This window comes from Zalophus californianus, chromosome 4 (assembly GCF_009762305.2).
Source record: "Zalophus californianus isolate mZalCal1 chromosome 4, mZalCal1.pri.v2, whole genome shotgun sequence".
NCBI lineage: Eukaryota > Metazoa > Chordata > Mammalia > Carnivora > Otariidae > Zalophus > Zalophus californianus.
The window spans coordinates 75,362,440-75,385,366 of record NC_045598.1 but is presented as its reverse complement, the minus strand read 5'-3'; the positions used below and the strand labels follow the sequence as shown (position 1 = coordinate 75,385,366).

General features: G+C 41.8%; 1 protein-coding gene across 11 annotated transcripts in view; it reads right to left on the bottom strand.

Annotated features, from left to right (window-relative positions):
• LRRC8D (leucine rich repeat containing 8 VRAC subunit D) overlaps positions 1 to 22,927 on the bottom strand; it is a 113,501-nt gene that overhangs the window by 5,503 nt on the left and 85,071 nt on the right. Inside the window, exons 3-4 of one of the 11 annotated variants that reach the window (XM_027607269.2) lie at positions 1,673 to 1,847; positions 1,214 to 1,289 (exon numbers count right to left, since the gene is read on the bottom strand). The exons of 7 other annotated variants lie outside the window; for them this stretch is intronic. Coding sequence is in view for 1 of the 4 variants with exons in the window: in XM_027607246.2 (XP_027463047.1) it covers positions 194 to 266 (73 nt within the window). In the remaining 3 variants the exon portion in view is untranslated. 3 more of the 11 variants (XM_027607261.2, XM_027607291.1, XM_027607246.2) reach the window with 3 other exon arrangements.

Here is a 22,927-nt window from a genome sequence, read left to right as displayed (position 1 = left end):
CCTGCTGAGAATATTAGTTACTTCTCTGTTAAGCCCTATTAGAACTGGTTTCTCTGCTTCGTCTTTTTATTTATTTATATACTTATTATTTATTTAATTATGGTTATTAAAGTACAGCTGACGTGAAATGCTCTATTAGCTTTGGGTGTGTAAGACAGCAATTCAACAATTACGTACATTACGAAATGCTCACCGTGGTAAGTGTGGTCACCATCCGTCACCAAAGGGACTACAGTATTATTGACTGTATTTCCTACGTTGTACATTTCATCCTTCTTTATTTTATAACTGGGTGTCTGTACTCCCCAATCCCCTCGCCTATTTCATTCATCCCTGAGCTGCCACCTTCCTCTGGCAACCATTCGTTTGTTCTCTGCATTTGTGAGTCAGTTTCTGTTTTTGTTTGTTCGTTTTGTCTTTTATGGTTTCCCCATATAAATGAAATCATACAATGTTTGTCTTTTGCTGTCTGTCTGCCTCCATTCTTGACCTCCTTCAATCCATCTCCCACCTGCTGCATGTTACATCCTCTGGTTAAAACTCCTCTTCTCCCAAGATTCTCTCTGCCCTAGGCTGATAATGTCTTCTAGCTTCTCCAACCAGCCATTCATTGCCCCCTGTATTCTGGTCCTCCTATGCATTGTTTCCTCTACTTCCTTCTCAATCACCTTCATTAGGCTATCAGGTTTCTGTCATCTTTCCCAGGAAGCCCTCCCTGACCCCTAGTCTGGGTGGGGTTCTTCTCCAAAGCGCTCTCACAGGACTCTGTACCTCTACCCATGAGAGCCCTTGTCACACTGTGGTGGAACCAACTGATTACTTGGCGGATCCCATACTTGACTTTAAATTCAGTGGGGCCAGGAGCCAGGGACCATGTCCAACCTCCTCATTCCCATATAGCCAATTGCCCGATGCATAGCAGGTGCTTAATCAAGGAAAGACTGTATGGCTCTTGATCGTCATCTTCAGCATGCTGCACCTCCTCAAAATTCCTCAAGAATAACTATCAACTATATATGGCATTGGGCAGAAGAGCATTTTATTAAACTTAATTGCCACCACAGTGCAACTTAGGCCCTTATGAGAATAAAAACTCTAAGGCAGGCCTCCACATAAAAATAAATAGCTAAAGGATCACAGAGCAAAGAAACTATGGGATCCTTGTAACCAGTATTTCGTAGCTGTTAAAGCATCATCTATGGTTTTAAAGCACCTTGGACTCGGGACAGGCTTTGATTCCAGGAGAGAGAAGAGGAGGTTGATCACTTTCCCAGAGGAGGGAGAAAGAGCTAAAAGGGGGGACAGAGAACAGAGCATTAGGGTACTGTAACTTCACAATGACCCTGAATGATCGCTAGCTCAGCCCCCACATCCCAGCAAGGGTGACAACATCTGAACAACAGGGACCAGCATGCAAGGGTGGGCTCTTCTCCTCCACCATGCTGTCTACTCTGCCACTGCCCACCAAGGGTTCTGTGCCCCTGCCATTTCCTCCAGCCCACTTCCCTTTTTCCTTCCTGTTCAACTCCTACTTATTCGTCAAGCACCAGCTCAAGTATTACCTCTTTTTCCAAACTCCTATTGTCTGGTCTAATAATATCTGTTTCTAGTATTTGTCTCTTCATATAGATCTTGAGCTCCTTATGGGCAGAGACTATGCCTTATTATTCACCTTTGATCCACCGTGACCTACTCTCTCCCCTCTAAAGAACAGAGAAGGCATTTGGTGATGATGATGATGATGATGATGATGGCAGCTATCATGTGTCGCCTTCCTTCCACATGCCAAGCACTTAAGAGGAGCTTTACATCTGGTACTATATCCTGCTTTTGTGCAGGATGCATTCCTGAAAATGAATGTAAAAAGTTTAGAGTTTCAGGTTTTGGGGGCTGAGGAAACAGTTCCACTTCCAAAATGCTACACAGTATCATAAAAGCCACCAGAATTCCTAAAATAAAAAAGACAGGGGTGCCTGAGTGGCTCAGTCGTTAAGCGTCCGCCTTCGGCTCAGGTCATGGTCCCAGGGTCCTGGGATCGAGCCCCGCCATTGGGCTCCCTGCTCCGCGGGAAGCCTGCTTCTCCCTCTCCCACTCCCCCTGCTTGTGTTCCCTCTCTCGCTGTCTCTATCAGATAAATAAATAAAAAATCTTAAAAAAAATGAAATGAAAAAGACAGATAAAAACAAGTGCTGGTGAGGATGTGGAGCGATGAGAACCCTTAAACATTGCTGGTAGGAATAAATTGGTAAAACCATATTGGGAAACTTTTGGGTTAGTATCTACTAAAACTGAACATGTGCCCACTCCATGACCCAGCAATATACCCACAAGAAATACATATCCTTATCAAAAACCACATACAAAGACATTCACAGCGGCACTATTTGCAATCGCCCTACCATGGCAGCTAGCTAAATGTCCATCACCAATAGAATGAAAAAATGAAATGTGGGGGCGCCTGGGTGGCTCAGATGGTTAAGCGTCTGCCTTCGGCTCAGGTCATGATCCCAGGGTCCTGGGATCTAGTCCCGCATCGGGCTCCCTGCTCCTTGGGAGCCTGCTTCTCCCTCTGCTTCTCTCTCTCTCTCTCCCCACCTCTGTCGCTCATGAATAAATAAATAAAATCATTAAAAAAAAAAAAAAAGACTGCAACATCCTTTAAAAAAAAAAAAAAGAAAGAAAAAATGAAATGTGGTATATTCACAAAGTGGAATATCCGGCATCCATGGGAATGAATGGCCTAGTTATACGGGTCTGCTCAGTTTATAAAATGCAATCTGTACGCTTAGGCTATGTGCCTTTTTGGGTACTCATTATGTTTTACCTTCAATAAAAAGTTTCAAAAGAAATGATAAAAGCGCAAACACCTGCCCTATGAATGTGCAGTGCAGCAGACTAAGGCTTCGCCTTCCCCCATCCTAAGGCTTGCACAGGCTGGCTGGGGTCAGAGGCCAGGGACCTACTCTCCCTGGAGTACAAAGGACCAAATCTGCCACAGAGAAGCAGATGCAGAGGTATGAATCTCTCAGCTCTGGCTGGGACTGGGGGGAATGTGCACAGACGGAACACCAGTGGACCCTGCCTGAATTCCATCTAACCCTCACCACGTTACTCTCATCTGCCACTTTCCCATGACAGATAAACAGGCTTGCAGGAGTTAAGTTGCGGAAGTCAAATTATTAGTGGTGGGATCTGGATTGAAAAATCTCAGCTAAGGCCAAACCACATGTTCCTTCTAGCGGGCTACACTGCCTCTCTTCTTTACTTCTCATGTTTGCAGTTTGCAAACTACTTTTCTATGAAAGTAGTTTCATAGTTTTCACAGCTGGTTTTCACAGCAACGCAGGGAATGAGGCACTGCTACTGCCCACCAGGAATGCAGAAACCCAAAGCACAAGAAGTTCAAATGACTTCCCTGGGCTAATTAAGTGACACAGCTAACAGAGTCTTTCAGCTATCTCCTTCTCTATCACGCGGTCTTCCAATGCCTGTTCCGTTGGCTAAGGTTGGCTGCTGAAGGAGGGAACTTCTGACCATTGCCCTTGGCTTTGAGGAGACAGAGGAATGAAATTATGTAATCACCACCTTCCTTCCCTAAGGTGACCTTTCATGACATCTGCTCAGAATTCAAGAAAACCATGAGCCAGGCGCCATGGAGGGGAATGTGGAAATGATGTAACTTAGTCCTTGCCCTCCAGGAGTTCCCAGTCTAATGGGCATCCCCACTAGCAGTAAGTGTGCTATTACAACACAGTAAGAAAACTGCCCTGACCGGGTTAATACAAAATACAGGAGGTGCAGGAGAGGACAAACCCATGTCTGCATCTGATAACGGGGGGGGGGGGGGGGGGGGGGGGGGGCAGTTCCATAGAGAGGTGGTTTCTAAGCTGAGATCAGGAGGGGGACAGTCATGGGGTGCCTGGGATGGTAGGAAATACGATTCTGAAAGAAGCAGCAAGCACAAAGGCACAGAGATATGGGAGAAATTAGGTATTACAGAAACTACAAATAATTCTATTGTTAACCCATTTATAGTCTAGCATGCCCCTGTACAGACAGCACACTTTACAGGTAAGTCACAAGGTAGAAACAAACCGAAGCATGGATGCTTTAAATGTAGTCTTAAGGAAGTCCCTGGGCCTAAGGCAGGAAACCAGTACTTTCCAGCAATGTCAGCCACTGACTAGCTCTTATCTCAAACACAGGACTTCAGTCAATGTGCCTGTTATCCTATTTTACCCATCAAAAAACTGAGTAAAAACTTCCTACCTCCCAGGGAGTGTTTCAACCATTAACTGCCTGAAAATGCAGTAGCGCTTTGAAAACAAAAGTTGCTTTTCATACATGCAAGTGCATACCAAGTATATTAAATATACATTCATATAATATAGTATGTTAAGTACATGATGATCAAGTGACTTCCTAATGTGAAAGTCAAGTCAAGGAGAGAGATCAGTACCTAACTTCCATATCTTAAGGTTTGATCTCTTTAGCGAACTGGGACTCAGAATGGATATACATGGTTATCAGTGGATTTTTTTTACCCAGGAAAGGCACATTTAGTCAGTACTAATTGCATACATTCTTTGGGTTCTCCTTTATAGTATATCTGTTGCAAAGGACTTAAAGAATTACATTACAAGCATGATGATTTCACATTCCAAGGCTTCTCTGTTTATGGTACATATGAAAATCAGCTTAACATTCCTGTAAGCACACATTTCTCATGGAAATTGAGAAAGTTTTCTGTACTAGAACTGAAAGAGGGAAATTAATGGACTTTGGTTGAACAATGATGGATCAGAAACGACTGAATCTAAAGAATCTAAATTCTTTTACAATATATGATTCTATTTTCTTATCTGAAAGTACGACCAGTAATAATGGACTAAACCAATAACTGATAGCCAGGTTCAAAAATTAGAAGCTATGTTGGTTGGACAACCCTGTGAATATACTAAAAAATGCTGAAAAGTACACTTAACTGGGTGAATTGTATGGTATATGAATTATACCTCAATAAAGTCATGAAAATTTAGAAGCCAGACCTCAATCTTTATTTTACTGCCTAAACCGTCTTTCAACAGAAACAGGATAGTGAAAGTAGGTAGCCGAATTGTAGACAGTCATGCTACACTGCATTCGAGGTTCAAATATGTTCTAAAATGATTGCTATGTTATTATGATTACATTGAACTGGTTCTGGAGAAAAAATCTTTAGCACTTATCCTCTCTGAGCATCCATGCCTCAACTATTAAATCTTGGTAACAATATTGGCATGTATTGGAAACAATTCAGTTTAGGGTCTGACACCAAGTAAGCCCCAAAGATGTTTGCTGAATCTGAATGCAGAAAAAGAATCACTGAGGAATAAAGCAAGCAACTGAAGAGGGTTAGGCCAATTTCTTGCATTTTGAATTAGCATGTAGCATTATGTACACAGAAGTAATCCTGAAATAAATGACAGTAAAACTTCGGTTTCAATTTCACTTCTTTCAAAAACATTTCAATTAAAATTACTAATTTTTTCAAGATTTTATTTTTAAGTAATCTCTACACCCAACATGGGGCTCAAACATACAACCCCGACATTAAGAGTCACACGCTCTGCCGACAGAGCCAGCCAGGTGCCCCACAATGAAAATTACTTGTATGAGGAGGTGGCAAAGTTTGATGCCAAAGAGACTGGTTTCAAATCTTGTTTTTTGCCCATGCTCTTCAGCAGTGTAAACATGGGGAACTTAGTGTCCATTGGAAAACTTACATTAATGAGATTATTATTAGCATATACCAAATCCCAGCATCAAAACAGAAAAATATGGCCACCTCATTTAAACTTTAAAAATTAATCCCATCTGCACAAGGAGGCCTTCAATACCCCTATTAAAAGGAAGACAAGTGGCTCCGAAGTATTATTTAATGAAAAGAGTTTAGAGTACGAAATAGCAAAGAGCTTGATTAATCCTTCTAATACGTATATTTTTCACATAGGTATGAGTTCCCTACCCAATCAAATACCAATTCTCACTTTCTTTCTACTGTGTTCTGTGAAAAACCAGTCAGTTTTCTTGGCCAAACTGGGCAAATGGGAGAACACCCGAGACTGGTGAGGATCAAATTCTCAAATCCTTCAGTGAAATAAATCAAAGCAGAACAAGTTAAAGTTTATGAAGAGGTAATAAGCTATATCACTACCAGTAACCCTTCCTCAGCATTCAATGTACATGTAAACATATGTACACACATGTGCAGGAACACACACGCATCCCACACCCAATTCAGACATGAAAAACTCCTAATAGGATTAATACTAAAATATATTTTGTGTAAAGTTGTTTTTGTAGCTCACAAGTTCCGAGTCTCCTCAATAATTATTAATTGGGACGCCTGGGTGGCTCAGTCGGTAAAGCGTCTGCCTTCGGCTCAGGTCATGATCCCAGGGCCCTGGGATCGAGTCCTGCATCGGGCTCCCTGCTCAGCGGGGAGCCTGCTTCTCCCTCTGCCGCTCTCCCTGCTTGTGCTCTTTCTCTCTGACAAATAAATAAATAAGATCTTTTAAAAAAAATAATTATTAATAAGTATTATGGATATTATAATTATGCAAGATACTCTAGCTGATATGATTCTCTATATAAATACAACAACTCACTTAGTGTTACTCCTTAAAAGATTATAATAAATTTTCTTTTATTTTTTTAAGAAGAGGGGAGGGGCAGAGGGAGAGAGAATCTTAAGCAGGCTCCATGTCCAGTGCAGAGCCCAAAGTGGGGCTCAATCTCACAGCCCTGAGATCATGACCTGAGCCGAAATCAGGAGTTGGATACTCAACCAACGGAGCCACCCAGGTGCCCTGAAATTTTCTTTTTTTAAACTCGTTTTTCCATTTTTAGTAAATAGAATTTTATTTCTATTTTCTTAGTCGGTAGAGTGTGGGACTCTCGATCTTGGGGTTCTAAGTTCGAGCCCCATGTTGAGTGTAAATATTAAAAAGAAAATCTTAAAAAAAATAAAAATAAAAAATAATTTTCTTCTAACACTACTTTGGCCTAGATACCTCAAAAATAACTGAAAAAAATGTTTAGGGACTCGTCCCTTGATTTTACAAACCACTTGGCTATCTAAAACCTACTAAAACCAGATTTCACATCGGGCAAAATCCACCCATTTTTCTAACTCCAAAAGCTTTTCTTTTTTTTAGAGGAGAATGGGCAGAGAGAATCTTAAGCAGGCTCCATGCCCAACACAGGGCTTGATTTCATGACCCTGCCAAAATCAAGAGCCAGACTTTTAACTGACTGAGCCATCCAGGTACCCCTCCAAAAGCTTTTTATAAATCCATTTAACACCTGAAAGAAGAGGACTTGAGAAAACTCAGAACTTGTGAGCTACAAAAACAACTTTACACAAAGTATATTTTAGTGCCTATCTGGAGTTTCTCTCTAGATTACTGCTATTCACAGAGAAAATCCACTTCAAAGCTAAGGAATAGAACTCTCAATACATTTTAGAAGACCTAAGGCAAAATATCTCAGGAATTAACAAAAAATGTTTTAATACACCATTGTGTATTTTCTTGCCTTTTCTTCTAGCTCTTAATTCTAAAAGTCAAGCCCCATGTTTGAAAGCTAGAAAATTGAGATCTTATTCATGGAACAAAAGAGTCTCTAAATCAATGGCTTCCACATTTCATTTCATGCAACCATCAGAGTTTCTTTTACAAATGATCACCAGCATTGCCTTGACCAGGAACTCAGGCCAACAGAATCTCACAAATCCTTCAGGACCTACAGGCATTGCTTAGTGCACCTTCGACCAGAAACTACATTTCATGCAACAAATATTTACAGAGTATCTATGTACTAGATACAGGTGCTGGGGATAAAAAGGGAAATAATAATAAGAAAAATTAGTAGCTGTCCTTACTGAAAAAGCAGCCTAGAGGAAACATAGAGAAAGAGGTATGGCGACAGCCTGATCAGCCATGAACAAGAGAGCTGACAGCTAATGGGCCTTAATAAAGGCTCCAGAGAAAGCCATCCCACGCTCAGAGAGGTGTTTGGTCAAACCCTTCCAATTCTAACTTCATCCAGCTCTCCAGGAAGCCAGTGGGATTGCTAAGGCGAGTTCTGTTTGCATTTCTAAATTCTTCCTGCCTGGAAGATAGACATCTTAGACCCAAACTGACCACTTTCTTTTTAAGTTTACTCACCTTTAATATTGCTTCTCCAGAGTATGATTGGACATGCCTGAGACTGGACTAAGGAAAGTGAACCAGAATGAAGCTCCCCGACCCCCTTAGGACCTTTCCATGGTCCCGGGAAGTCTTGCCACATTCTGTTCCAGTTGTCTTTGGGACAGATAGTCCTTCTCATCACAAACCCATGGGTATATGCTCTGGATATAGACAGCTGGGAGGCTACCAGTCCTTGTTCCTGATACAGTCTAGACTGCTAGAAAGCAGCTGAGTACCTTGCCTGGTGCTCATCTTACTAACCCAAGAAAACTCAAAGTTAGTAAAGATACTCAGGGATATACCACACCTTGGACATGTAGTTCATGTTAAAAAGGCTACCTGGTGGTTCATTAGGACAGCCCAGCCATCAGGACTAGAAATGAACGCAGAGTTAGACAACAGTTGCTCATGACCCTTGCTGAACTGGGAGTTCCATCTGTCTGTCTGTCTCCTCTCCCTCCACCTGGGTTTGGATTCCTAACCCAAAGGAGGAGTTTCTTTTATCGGCCTGTACCCAGAGCAGGACACAGGAAAAAAAGAAAAAACTCAATAAAGGTCTGAACCAGACCAGAACAAATCCTGGTGACCTATAACATCATTCTAGGAGCAGGCGTAGAAGGCACTGAACCCGTGAGCCAAATTCTGTTGCTGTTCATTACAGGGACATATGAGGTCACTATTAATTGTGCCAAAGTTAAAATGATCGCCTTTGACAGGAATTCTTCACTGTCCAGATGGACAGTACCATACAGCTCTTTTTAACAGTTTATTCTGAAGGTGACTCATATTGATAGACCATCTGCATGCAGTTTGGCTTGTAAGTAAACATTCCACAGGAAAACAAAAAGACAAAGGTAAGCTTGGGCACACCCTCACCAGGAGATAAGACCGAGGTCTGATCCTTGATGGCGGGCAGGTGATAAGCCAGTGTGAACTCTGGGACAGAGGCAAAAGAGCACCATTTTAGCACACAGCCGGGTGATATAAAAAGACCAAGCAGGAAGGAACTCCAGAGAGGCAGACTCCCGGAGACCAGGAAGCTGCCAGAACCTCAGACTTTCCTTCTCCTTGTCCTCATGGCGTTTTCTGCCCTTGCGCACACGTACTGGATGCAGATGTTCTGACCGCATCTAAAGGTGTGTGCACGGTTTGCTGGAGTCAATAAACACTTAAATCAGAATACCGTATCGAAGTGTCAAGTAAGTACCCAAAGCACATGGTATAAATGCTCGGTGAAAGCTGCTGTCATTATTCCCTGTGTTGTACAAGGCATTTTATATAAAGAACTCTATAAAAATTCTTTGCTACTACGGACGAAGAGAAGAATTTGCCTTTCATGATGTGCTGATATAAGAGCAATGGAATCTGGGTGTTCACCACTTAGCTGTAGCTTCCAAGAAAGTCAGCTGAATTTTATAATGGCATTATAAGCATTAACCCTTAGCCTGAATCGTTTACTTATTCACTCCCTCATCCCTCCATCCATGAAATATACCTATGTACTCAAGTGTTAACACGATGCAAATTCCTGGAGAAACTCTGGTGAGCAAATTGAGACATATCTCCTTTCTCACAGAGTGCATGCACCGTCTAGGAGAGAGAACTTTCATGACTGAAGATATAAAAATGGTCAACTGAGAAGAGCTACCAAGAAGAGGGCCACTCAGAGGCAGATTTAATTTTTTTTAAAGATTTTATTTATTTGAGAGAGAGAGAATGAGAGATAGAGAGCACGAGAGGGAAGAGGGCCCGAGGGAGAAGCAGACTCCCTGCTGAGCAGGGAGCCCGATGTGGGACTCAATCCTGGGACTCCAGGATCATGACCTGAGCCGAAGGCAGTCGCTTAACCAACTGGGCCACCCAGGCGCCCCAGAGGCAGATTTACTTTGCAGGGAGAGAAATGTAAGCTTCAGGACCCCTCGCTGTCACCGGCCCATTTCAAGGCCCTGCACCTACTTTTTGTATCTCTTAACTTTCTGTTCTTTTTCTTAAAAGAGAGCTCCCCTGTGTCAGGATTCCTTGACCTTCCCCTGCTTGCATGCATCATGAAGGCAGGTAACAGGGGCTTTTCCTCCAGGTGGCAAGATCAGGGAAGAAGTAACGACTGGGGCAGGGTGTGGAGAAACAGTGCAGAGGGGCTGGGCCAGAAGGTCCAAAGGCCCCACACTGTAGAGAGACAACGAGGAAAAAGCATCCAAGGGAGGGAAGGGTCTGCAGCCTGGAGCTCAGGGAGGGAGAGTGTGTGGTGTGAGGGATATAGTCCCATGAGCCATGTGGAAGTTTCTGATGTCATCGAACTAAGGGCAACAGGGAGCCACCGATGTGTTTGGAGATTGAGACAGGAGGCAGATGACAATCGGGGTGGTGTCTCTTCTGGCTGGGTGGACAGGCTAGTGAGGGAAGATGGGCGATTAGGAGAAAGAGCCACTGGTTACTCTGGGCAAGGGATGAAGGTGAAGACTGGGTTCTGAGTGGAGAAGGGAGGCAGCGGGGAACACGGAGGATTTAGGAGCTAACAGGCCCAAGAACTAACCACCAGACTTAATGGACTGATGAGGAAGGCGAAGGGGAGAGGGTATGATCCCCAGATTTCCTTTAATTCTCTCCGTCATTGTTCCGTACCCTTGTTCTTTTACGTTCATTTACAGGATTTCACTGTAACTGAATCTTTTTTCCCCAAGCCCTTCAAATCCTTTCCTTCCCCCACACACATCTTCCAGAATCCTTTCTTCTTTATTTATTTTTCCAGATACTTTAAAAAAGTAAGCAGATTATACATAATAAGTGAAAAGAAATATAAGTCCTCACGTGTCAGGGCATGAAATCTATAAGCTTAAGACAGTTTGAAAAACATTACTTTAGTGTTATCAACATATAGATGATGGATAACTATCTTTTTACAGTACTTCTGGGGTGAAACACAATTTTAAAATGAAAAACAGTTCTGCTTTCATCTATATTTAGAGAACGCGTACATATAATGCATTGTACTGTACATTATATGCAATATAATCAAAAGAGAGTCAGCATTTAACATTGTAAGAATCCCACATATAGTCAAAGCTTGTAATTTTTTGTGCTAATAAAACCTGGTTTCTGGAATAAACTAAAATGGAAACTAGTAAAAAACCAAACACACACCTTCTTTAGGTCTTTCAGGGGAGACAGGGAAAGGCAGCCTAGTTTTGTTCTTTCCCATGTTTTCTTTAGGTCAATATTAAAATGAGTCCATATTTTGTGAGTATACAGTAGCAAGCAGTGGTGTGGCGGTGAAGATGGGGCAAAGACATAAGGGGCAACAGTATGAGAATGTAATGAAATACTTTAAACTTATACAAAAATAATTTAAAAATGGCATAATCTATGCACAAATAATTGAGAGTCTCCTTTCACTGAACTGATAATTTAAAACAGAATTTCAATTCTTACACGTTGGTAGCATAATGGATAAGAATGTGGCTTAAGGAGTTAGCCTGCCTGAGTTTTCATCCCATCTCCACCTCTGACCACTTCATCTGTAAAATGGACACACAATTAATGTCTCCCATCACCAGCTGTGCAAACTCAGGCCTTCATTTTCCTCGTCCGTGAAGCGGGGATCAAATATCACTGTGAACACAAGATACCAGTATAACGCTGAACACACAGCAGGCGTGCTCACTCAATGTTCCGACACCAACCACGCTCCAAAACTGGCCCTAGATGTCCAGAAAAAATTAAGGAAGGTGGGAGCTCCTAAAGGAAACCCTGAAGAATGTGGTGGCAATAGAGAGAAAAAACGACCATCAAGGATTTGGGTGGGGGGGGGGTTGGGAAACAATGAAGAAGAAAGAGAACAGGAAAAAGACCCAAAACAACAAGATAAGAAGGAGGGGACTTCAAGATAATAAAGGTATAAATCAAATACCGCGAAGATGAAAAACAATCAAAACTCTTAAAAATCATTAATGACATTTGACAAAATAATTTCTGTTAGAGTGGAATTCATTATTGACATTAGAAACCATCTGAGGTTTAACAAAAAATTCTCCTGAAGGGTCAGCCTTCTAAAGTAATACAAAGCCTCATTTTAGAATTAGTGTTAAAATGGTAAACTTGGCTGAATATCACTTTTGTCCTATTTTAAAGGATTTGATAAAAGAAAGGAATGTTTTATTCACAATTCATTTTATCTTGTTTCTCAGTTCTTAAGATCTATTTGTGTAGACCTTGTGAAGACTCCGTAGCATCTCTAGAAAAGCGGGTCCGATAGGATATTGAACTGGAAGCCCTTCACTAGCTAACGTGTGCATGGAGTTAATGATATTTTCCCTCTTCCCAAATTAGGATGAATTAGCAGAGTTTTAAGAGAGAGCCACAATCATCATGAGATCATTTATAACATCTCCCTTTAGTTATAAAGTAATAGTGGAGATGTAAAACTAAGGCACAACTGAATAGCCCACGGTTTGTAAAAACTCCCGAGCCTTTTTGTATTGGGAAGGTACAATGACCTTACCTATATGCACATGGTTACCTTACACATAAATCAGCATAACTGCTAATTCAGTATGCTGCTACTGATTTTAGAGGAGTTGCTCCTTTGAAGATTACATGAAGATCCTTGACTTTAAAAAATTGGGGGTATTCGCTTTCTGACAAAGCATGACATCCATTCAACTCTGAAAAAATGACTCAAGATAACATTTTTGAAAAAAAAAAAGGTGCTACATACGCAAGTGCCAACGTATTTATTTAAGCATCTGCTATTTTAACTGTAGAGATCATTAACAGTGTTCCTCAGCCCATTTCATGTCACGGTCCACAGAAAAAAGGGCATTTTTATAAGCCCTTGTGTAAACTGAAGAGGGTGAACACTATCAGGCCCTGGGCTTTAGGCTCCACCCAAATGAACTGATATTTCAGCCATCTGGTACCCATTCCTGGCACAGACTGGGAATTCCAGACTAAAGTATAAGATACTGGATGTAAATAAAGATCTAAAATCTTCTAAGTGATAGAATTTATCCATCTGAGATGTGGTAATTTTTGGAGTGACGTTATTTTCCTTTCTTCCTCATGAGCCAAAACCCCAGTAAAAACAGATCCTTATAACCAAGAAACAGTTTGCTCATTTATGTCATTTTACATGCAACACATTAGAACTATAATAATAATGATATGTACTGTTTTGATGAACTGATATCATTTGGTAGATGCTGCTAAGGCTAAAATGGAGGGTGGCTGTTCAATCACCCATTGATTCCCTGTCAAGCACTGCATTATGTGTTAAGGTATTAAGGATCTGTAGTTGAAGATAACTTATCTGGCCCATCATAGACTTCAGGAAACCTTTACTGTCATGAAGCCATCAGGCTCATATCATTACACATTATCAACATATATTTGGCTTAGGTAGCGATAGGTGCTGAGAATATGTACATAATAAAGCAAGATAGATATATAGTACTTACCCTCCCACAGCTTAAAGATCTGCCCACGCTTACCTTACGTACTCTGGAAAAGATGAAGTATGAACCATTACCACCATTCTGCCCAGAATTACTTAAGAGTAAACAGTCCTAACACAACCTAATCTAAAATGACAACAAAGTAAGTATATGACTGTTAGAAAATCTGTGAGAGCTGAGACCAGTGATAAGCAATAAAAGTGAAAATATAGTTCACCTTCTGAACTGGAAAACTTTTGAGAGTGACAAATGCAAAACAAAAGGGGAAGCCGGGATGAGGTATAACTGGGACTCTCCCATGAAAACCAGGAGCTGTTGTCACCTTTATAGGGCCACATGAGCTAGAAATATTTGGGGCCATTATGTAAGGCTGATGTGTAAACACAAGTCTAGATTTTTTTAAGGCAAATAATCTGTAAACACAGTCTATCTTTTTTTTTTTTTTTTAAAGATTTTATTTATTTGCCAGAGAGAGAGGGAACACAAGCAGGGGGAGTGGGAGAGGGAGAAACAGGCTTCCCGCTGAGCAAGGAGTCCGATGTGGGACTTGATCCCAGGACTCAGGGACCATGACCTGAGCCAAAGGCAGACGCTTAACTGACTGAGCCACCCTGGCGTCCCTAGACACATCCTATCCAAATATTTCACTCTATAGCCGTTGATTCAAAGCAGTAGATGTCTCAAAATAGTCTTTACTACTTTATGAATGGGGACTGACCTTTTATCATGGTAGCATGATACATATTACAATTATTTTCTAGTAAGAAATCTAAAATTTTTAAAAAGATGAAACAGACATAAACCATCTAACCAGCACTTCTTACCCACCAAGATATGTGCAGAAAATATTTGTACTATACAAAGTAGAAGACCACTGAAGCTGCTCATAACTGGAGTGCCCCGCAACGTGGGCTGAGAGCATCTGTATTTTGGCAAAAATGTATGTAATTCTGTTATTAGTGTGCCATACCACACCTCCTGAGAAACTGACCCAAATGATGTAACACACTGACGGATGTTGTCTGTTTACATGTCTGAGAGTGAAGAATACAAGAGGGCAGGATGAATGATAATTTCCCTTAGAAAGAGAATATGTCAACATTACCTTTCAGAAAATACTCTGAAGATGGAGATGAAATGCTACCAAGAGTTGTACTAAATGTAACAAACGTTAAGTACTGACACAAAAGTCTGGAGGGAAATTCCATGCTATACATGCTCATGTGTCTGGTGTCATCAACTTTTACCACAAAGCATTAGTTGAGAGTGAGAGCTACAAACTGCCCTTTCCATGTATATACCCTTAACCCTGGATGACACACTTTTTTGGAAGGGGAAGGAAATAAGTAAGAGGTGTTGAATCCTATTACCAACATATGGTAACTGCTAAATCTTCCAGGGTAGGTCCAGATGGGTTAAAAAAAAAAAAAATCACTAATTTTCTCCCAGTTTGAATTTTTTTTTTTTTTTTAAGATTTTATTTATTTATTTGAGAGAGAGAGAATGAGAGAGCACAACCAGGGGGAACAGCAGGCAGAAGGAGAAGCAGGCTCCCCGCTGAGCAAGGAGCCTGAGGTGGGGCTCGATCCCAGGACCCTGGGACCATGACCTGAACAGAAGGCAAGACGCTTAACCCACTGAGCCACCCAGGCGCCCCTCCCCGGTTTCACTTTTAATCAACGTAGTATTTTGTTGCTATGATAAAGGCAAGTTAAGTATCCTCCAGAAACCATTCTCCCTTTCTCCTTTTTGGTTACAGACATCTGCTACCACCACTGCTTAGTTGAGCTGGGTGGAGACTGTTGCCCAGCTAGAGGCAATATTTCCTAGCCTTATTTGCAACCAGGTATGGCCCTGTAACTGAGCTGGGCAAAGAGTATGTGAGAAGTGATTGCTCACTTCCTGGTAAGCCCTGTAAAGATAAGCCTGCCTGCTTTGGCCTTCCTTTTTCCTTTCTCCTGTGGGCTAGAAAATGGGGAAGCAGGCAAAAGCTCAGAAGCCACGTGCAAGGCACAGCAGAGCCGTCCGGCCAGCCGCAGGCTGCTCGCATCTGGACTGCTGTATAAGAAGGAAACGCCTTGTAAGCCATTCTATTTGGGAGTCTGCTACAGCAGTTTAGCTGGTACCAAAATTAAGAAAATTCTGAACTACTCAAAAATGCCTCTTAAATACAAGGATCCAGAAATAGAAAGATTTGGATAGACTCATTTGTGAGTACTTCTCTGTGGTTTTCCGGAACACAAAAGAGTGGAGGCTTTTCCAAGAGGAGGGCTCAGGGAGAGCACGACATCATCAGATCCAAGTTAGGAAAAAGGGCAATAAGGAATCTCTGAAGGGTTTGAACGGGGAGGCGGGCAATGAGATCAGCGCTCCGATTTAGAAAGAAATCTTACCCAGAGTATGGAAGTGGGACTGGAAGTAGGAAAGGCTGGAGGAGGGGAAGTGAGTGTGAAAGTTATACTAGTCAAGGTGCCTTCCAGGTAAATTCAGTTTTTCAGCGTGAATAGCCAGGACCTGTGTGTAATACATTTAAGTAGAGATTACTAGGAGTCATGTGACCTACATCTCAGGGGAAGGATCCAAGATGGAATTATTCACCTGTGGCTAATCAGTATATGGAAGATGAGAGTACCCAAGGGGAGTACATACGGAGAAAAAGGTCAAGGAATCCTGTTGGGGAGAACAGGATTCAGTGAAGGAGTGTGGGTGGTGGTTAAGAGAAAGAAACCGAAGGTGACAAGTCAAGGAGGTCAAGGAGTAAAGAGTGACTGCTGGGTCTGCCACGTGAGGGTCACTCAAGACCACAGCCTAAGCACTGTCCATGAAGAAGTCTGGCTTACTGAGGGTGAGGAGTAAGTGGGAAAGGGAATGTCTGCTTCTCGAACGTTGGCTGGGGAGAAAAACAAAAGGCTGGGACAATGGCAAGAAGGGGAGGCGGGTTAGAGGGAAGGGTTTACTTTTTAGGATGGGAAAGGACCAGGGAGTTAGAAGTTAAAAAGAACAGGGTGAGAAGGTACAGAGATGTTCTTTATATGGCTGTTATTTGGAACATCAAGTTAAAACAGATGCATTAAACACATTTCTACAAGGAGCTCTAGCTCAAGTATGTAGCATGCTGTTAGGACCAAATAAAGGTATCAAGATTAAGGAATTCATAATTCCACAGAAATTCTTAAACAGAATTTGGGCATATATTGTTTGCTTTTTCTCTCCAGTTAAGTCGATAAACATTAACCTTGCTATCCACCACATTACTTACCCAGTTGTAAAACTTTAAAGATTCCTTTCTGGGGAAAGTTGAAAGAGAGAGAGAGAGAGAAAAAAAAAAGGTGACTTGCAAAAAATAAAAAAAATTTAAAAATAAATAAAAGAATCCCACGACTCCTATAACTTTGGAAAGAAAACACAGCATACAGACATATGAGTGAGTAGCTCTGTGTACGTTCAAGTTGTCTAAACAGTATCAGGCACTCTCACCCACTGAAACTCCCTGCTAAGGTCAAGCGATTAAAAGGACTCAAGTGAGATTACACTGAAAGCAAGAAGGTGGTTAAAGAAATATTTATTATTCCTAAGGAGAGTGTTAGTGACCTAAATCAGCTCGATTTACTTCTCATTTCCTTGGCCGCAGTATGGAGGGGAAGATGGGGTGTGAAGGCGGTGGTGTGTGCTGCCGGCATCTGTGAATGACAAGCTTGACTGGGAGACACCATCACAGAACACGGAGACTGCTGCGCACACACGGGAGACAGAAGAAAACTGCCCCTGATAAGGAATCAACACACACTCGAGTTCATGAAATTGTCACACACACACACCCCCCCATGCCAAGCAGTGGCATTCCTGTTCTAATTTTATGGAGAAAAAAATCTGAGGTTTAGAAAGTTTGCAATGACCAAGGTCACTCAGCTAAGATCCAGTAGACCTGGATTCAAACCCAGATCTGACTGACCCCTACCAAGCCCATACCTGCCCCCACCCGCAGCTTGTTTTAAATTAGAGATTAGCTCTAAATCAATTAAAAATTTCCCCCCAGGGGTGCCTGGGTGGCTCAATCGGTTATGCGTCCACCTTTGGCTCAGGTCATGATCTCAGGGTCCTGGGATCGAGCCCCGCATCGGGCTCCCTGCTCCGTGGGAAGTCTGCTTCTCCCTCTCCCACTCCCCCTGCTTGTGCTCCTGATCACGCTGTCTCTCTCTCTGCCAAATAAATAAATAAAATCTTTAAAAAAAATTTCCCCCCAAATTTATGAATTATTAGAAGGAATGTTTAAGTAAAGGAGACACAACCCTGGTGTTCAAAGGCTGCCTCAGGACACAAGGAGCAAAGTCTGAAAAGTGAAATGACAATTTACAACCCGACTGCCATTTAATAACAGGATTACCTCACGTCTTTATCATCATCTCAGCTTTTAAAACCACTTGCCCGGATTCCGACTAATCTGATCCTTACAAACTGCTACAAGACAACGAAATAGTGTCAGCTTCAGTTTTTTAGCCAAGAAACTGTTGCAATAAGGCAGTGGCCAGGTGAAATTTTAAGTGGAGAGCTCTGGAAGCCTCAAGCGGCATACTCCTACTTACTAGAACAGGCTCCGACACGCGTGATGGTCTCACAATTTTACGTATCTTCAGGAGTGGTTAACGACGTCAGACCAAATAGTCTCTGTAAACCCTTCTTGAAATGTAGCTTATGAAGCTTTCCTTTTTATTCTGAATTCATTTACTATAAACTGCAACTGTACTTCATAAAGAGTAAGTAACTCACTTGTTCTTGGTGCAAAATACATACTAATGACCCAGTGTGAACCCGAGTACTGCTCTAACTGTGACTACAGGAATACCACAGGAAGGGTAAGGGACTCCAGTCAGAGCTAACATTCTTACTCGGTAGGGGGGACTGCCTGCATTTACTATATTCTTACAATTCTACTCCACCAAATAAAAATTTCCTTTAGTGCTCTTGGAAAGATGCACCATTGGTGCCCCTATGATGTTCTCAGTCTCTTAGATTGGGCAATGAAAAAAACTGCTACTAGAGAAAATATTTCTACCTATTACTTTTAATTCAATGATAACACAATCAAACCCAGCAAGTGACAACCTAATAATCCATACCTAGTGGCTACTTTCCATAAACTACCGCACGTGAGCAGGTAGTGTGTTTCTTAAATAACTTGGGTCGTTACTCACTATTAACACAATCACAAGGAGAAGAAAAACCAGACCCAAACTGCACAAGCATAACTGAGGGATGGTCATACCACTGATACAAATTACAGGCCTCCTCTGAATCAGACACTGTCCTCAATCTCACAGAGGGCTTCCTGCCCAGTAAAATCTGCCTTAATTGGTTTTCTTTCTGTTGTTGCTGTTGAAAAACAGAGAGAGCGAGCCAGCCCAGGCAGCATCATGGGAATTTCAGACACACACACACACACACACACACACACACTTTAAAGCCCAAGTGAGTACATCTAGTTTTTAAGGAAATACTAGTAACAAGGAACAGGTTGAGGGTATTTTCCACTCGTTTAAAAATAAAGCATTCTACCCTTTAAAAAAAAAAAAGAAATCTTAGAATTATAGAAACAGGAAGCAGCAGCTGGATTTATCGTCCTTCATTTCCTCTGAGAGTCGTAGTAAGGAACTCCCCATCGAGACAAAAGCCATGGCAGGGCAGCCTCCTCCCACCTGGACCCACAGCCACATGCTGCTGATGCCTGTCACAACTCTGGTTGGCCACTTCAAAATCAAACTGCTCACTTTATCTTTGAAAGCCTTCCGTGCCCAGGCCCTACATTTTGACAAAACGAACAATCTGACCAGAAGTGAAACACACATACGTAATGTCCCCGGTGCTAGCAGAGCCCAGCTCCCCCTGCTCTCCTGCAGGTCTCTCTCAGGGCCCACTCCCCGAAGGACTCCGCAGCCTGGTTCTGGCGGCTGGTGTTGGAAAGAGCAGGAGAGCCGGGCTCAGCTTCCCTCAGCCACTTGCAACTGTGGCTGATGTTCTTTATTTCTCTCAGGTTCAGTTCTCCCATCTGTGAAACGGCAACAAGACCGCCCAATTTCACATGGTAGTACTGGGCGGTCAAAAGGACGACAAATGCCAAAATACCTTGCAAATCACACGTAAATCACAACATCCAGAGTAACAGGGATACATATCCTCGTAGAAGGGGTACTACCACAAATATTATCTTTTCGTTGGATCCTCAAAATGATGCAGTGGCTTAGCTGGTGGCAGCAGCAGCATCAACACCAACACTGTTATTAGTACTGTTTTATAAATGAGCTGCTCTGGAAGAGCATAATAGGAAAACTGCGTCTTAACTCCTTAGCAGCATCCCAATCATTGGAAAACATTTCTGGCAGTACGTGAGAGATGAAGTACTACGCTGGGAGTTACAAAAGCTGTTCACATTTCAGGTCTGCTACTCTGGGCAAGTCCCTTAACCTCTCCAGGCAACATGATTCATCCATCTGTCACCAGGCTGGTGGGAGACAAAAATAAAATTAGACCTGACTTGGGCTCTTGAAGAACTCACTTGGAGGCAAGGGTGGGGGATGGAAAGAAGTGACATATAAACAGATTAATTATAAAATGGTATTTACTTAAAATATGGAGTTGAGCAAAGTGCCCTGGGATCGAAAAGCAGGAAATGACTAACTTTGGGGGACTCATGGAAGAATTCCTCTCATTTGTAAACTGGGAAAAGAAGGAAATCAGACTGTGCATTTATCAATGTCTCTTTTGGGGCTAACGCTCTCAGAAAACTAGGCTGAGAGAGAGCACTGGCGGTATAAATACGCAGCACGAGGCCTCTTAAACACCTGTGCATAGTCAACACATCATTTAAAAAATAATGTAGGTATCTTAAGTGCTAGGAAAGTGTACTTCAGAAATCTCTGAGCAATAAGATTTTTCAGAATATTACTCAAATACAAATAAATCATACTTGGAAGTCTGTGTAAGTGTATGGGAGCTGGGTCTATAGTTAGTCCTATTCGCACTAATGATGGGACTTAGATCCTAGAGCCGGATTATCTGGGTTAAACTCTTGACTTTACTAGTCACTAGCTGTGTAACCAGCTAAGTTACCCGATGTCTTTGTGCTTCAGATTCCTCGTATATGAAATGGCGGTGGCGGGGGTCGGCGTAGAGGTGGGGGGTCATAATAACACCACCACCTACCTCATAGGGTTGTTAGGAGGATTAAAAGTACTATATACGTGTACTTAGAGCAGTTCTTGGCGCACGATAAAGGCTGAGTTAGCTACTGTTGTGATTTGCAAAAGTTTAATAATTGGTATTTTTGGACTATTCTTCTACAGATACTCTCTTATGCCTAGAAGTCTCCAATTTAGTCTCAAACCACCATTTTCATTTTTCAGAAATTTATGGAAAGTTCCATTAATCAATAATGAAATGCTGGTTAGCTGCTTTGGAAATACATTCCCCCAATTCTGCTTAAGTGAAACATACTAAGTATGATTTAAAAACCCATTTCTGGTGGCGGATACAAAACTCACACAGGCAATACAGCTTTACAGTGATAGAGATGTTTGCACTTCAGAAAACTGTTCGCCTTTACAGTGACTACATAGGAGTTTTGGATGACATTTTGGAATTAGACAAAATGAAAGAGGTAGGATGCCTATATTCCCACATTTTTTTTTCTATTTGGTTTTATACTTAAAACATCATTTATAGTACTTTAAAATTATAAACATCCAGGGCACCTGGGTGGCTCAGTCGGTTAAGCGTCTGCCTTCAGCTCAGGTCATGATCCCAGGGTCCTGGGATCGAGTCCTGCATCAGGCTCCGTGCTCACTGGGGAGTCTGCTTCTTCCTCTGCCCCTCCTCCCACTTGTTCTCTCAATCTCTCTCTCTCTCTCTCAAATAAATAAAATCTTTAAAAATAATTATAAACATTCAAAGTCATATTAAAAAATGCTAATTTAACCACCCACTGAAAAATGTAAGCATTTAAATAACAAAGTTTTTTTCATTTTTCTCACTGAATTCACACAAAATTTCAGGAAATTACTTGGGCTGGTAACAGTGTTTTATCATTATTATATGGTAACCATCAGCTGAAATGGATTGTATGCAGATAAAACTAAACTTCTATAAATCAAACTGCCATGTTTTAACTGGCAGCATAAGCAACACTCACCAAACCAGAAGATTCTGCATTTAATATTTAATATATTAAACGTCATTATTTTATTGGCTCTCAACCAACATCAGTACTTACTGACTGACTCTTGGGGCCTGTGATTTTCATCTTAGTCAATAATGCTTAGGTTCAGGCCTCAAAATTAATCATTAAAACCTGCTACTACAAAAAGTGTTCACTAGAACCCCAAAAGAATAAAGAGAGAGGCATGGTATTTATCATACTCTTATGTTCTGGAAAAAATGGGATGCTTTTTCTCAATACAAAACATTGTATTTTGTATTGTTTTGTGACTCTACTTAATGCTTTATAATATATCCATAGGAAATGAAGCAAAATACTTCAAGCTATAATTTACTTTGATTCAAATATATGTTAGGCACATTTGGGGAAGGGTTTTATGAAGAGTAAAGTACAATTTTTTTTTTCTTTTAAAGATTTTATTTATTTGACAGAGAGAGACACAGCGAGAGAGGGAACACAAGCAGGGGGAGTGGGAGAGGGAGAAGCAGACTTCCTGCTGAGCAGGGAGCCTGATGCGGGGCTCGATCCCAGGACCCCGGGATCATGACCTGAGCTGAAGGCAGACGCTTAACGACTGAGCCACCCAGGCGCCCCTAAAGTACAACTTCTTAAGGCAAACTGAGGAAAATTATTTCCCTAATTTTATAGGTGGAAAAAAAAAAAAGCTTAGAAATGTCAGGTAACATCCTCATTAAGTTACAGAGCTAAAAACTGATAGACCAGGGGGTGGCTCAGCTGGTTGAGCATCTGACTCTTGATTTCAGCTCAGGTCATGATCTCAGGGTCATGAGATGGAGCCTCGCCCTGGGCTCAGAGCTCAGCATGGAGTCGGCCTGAGATTCTCTCTCCCTTCCTCTGCCCCTCCCCCCACTCACTTGCTCTCACTCTCAAATAAACAAACAAATACAATCTTAACCTCCCTGCCAAAAACCTACAAAAACCCCAAAACCAAGTTGATAGACCAGGAAGCAAAACTAAACTTAAACACACAAACACACACACTTTTTTGTAGGTTGTCCAGGTAATCATTTTAG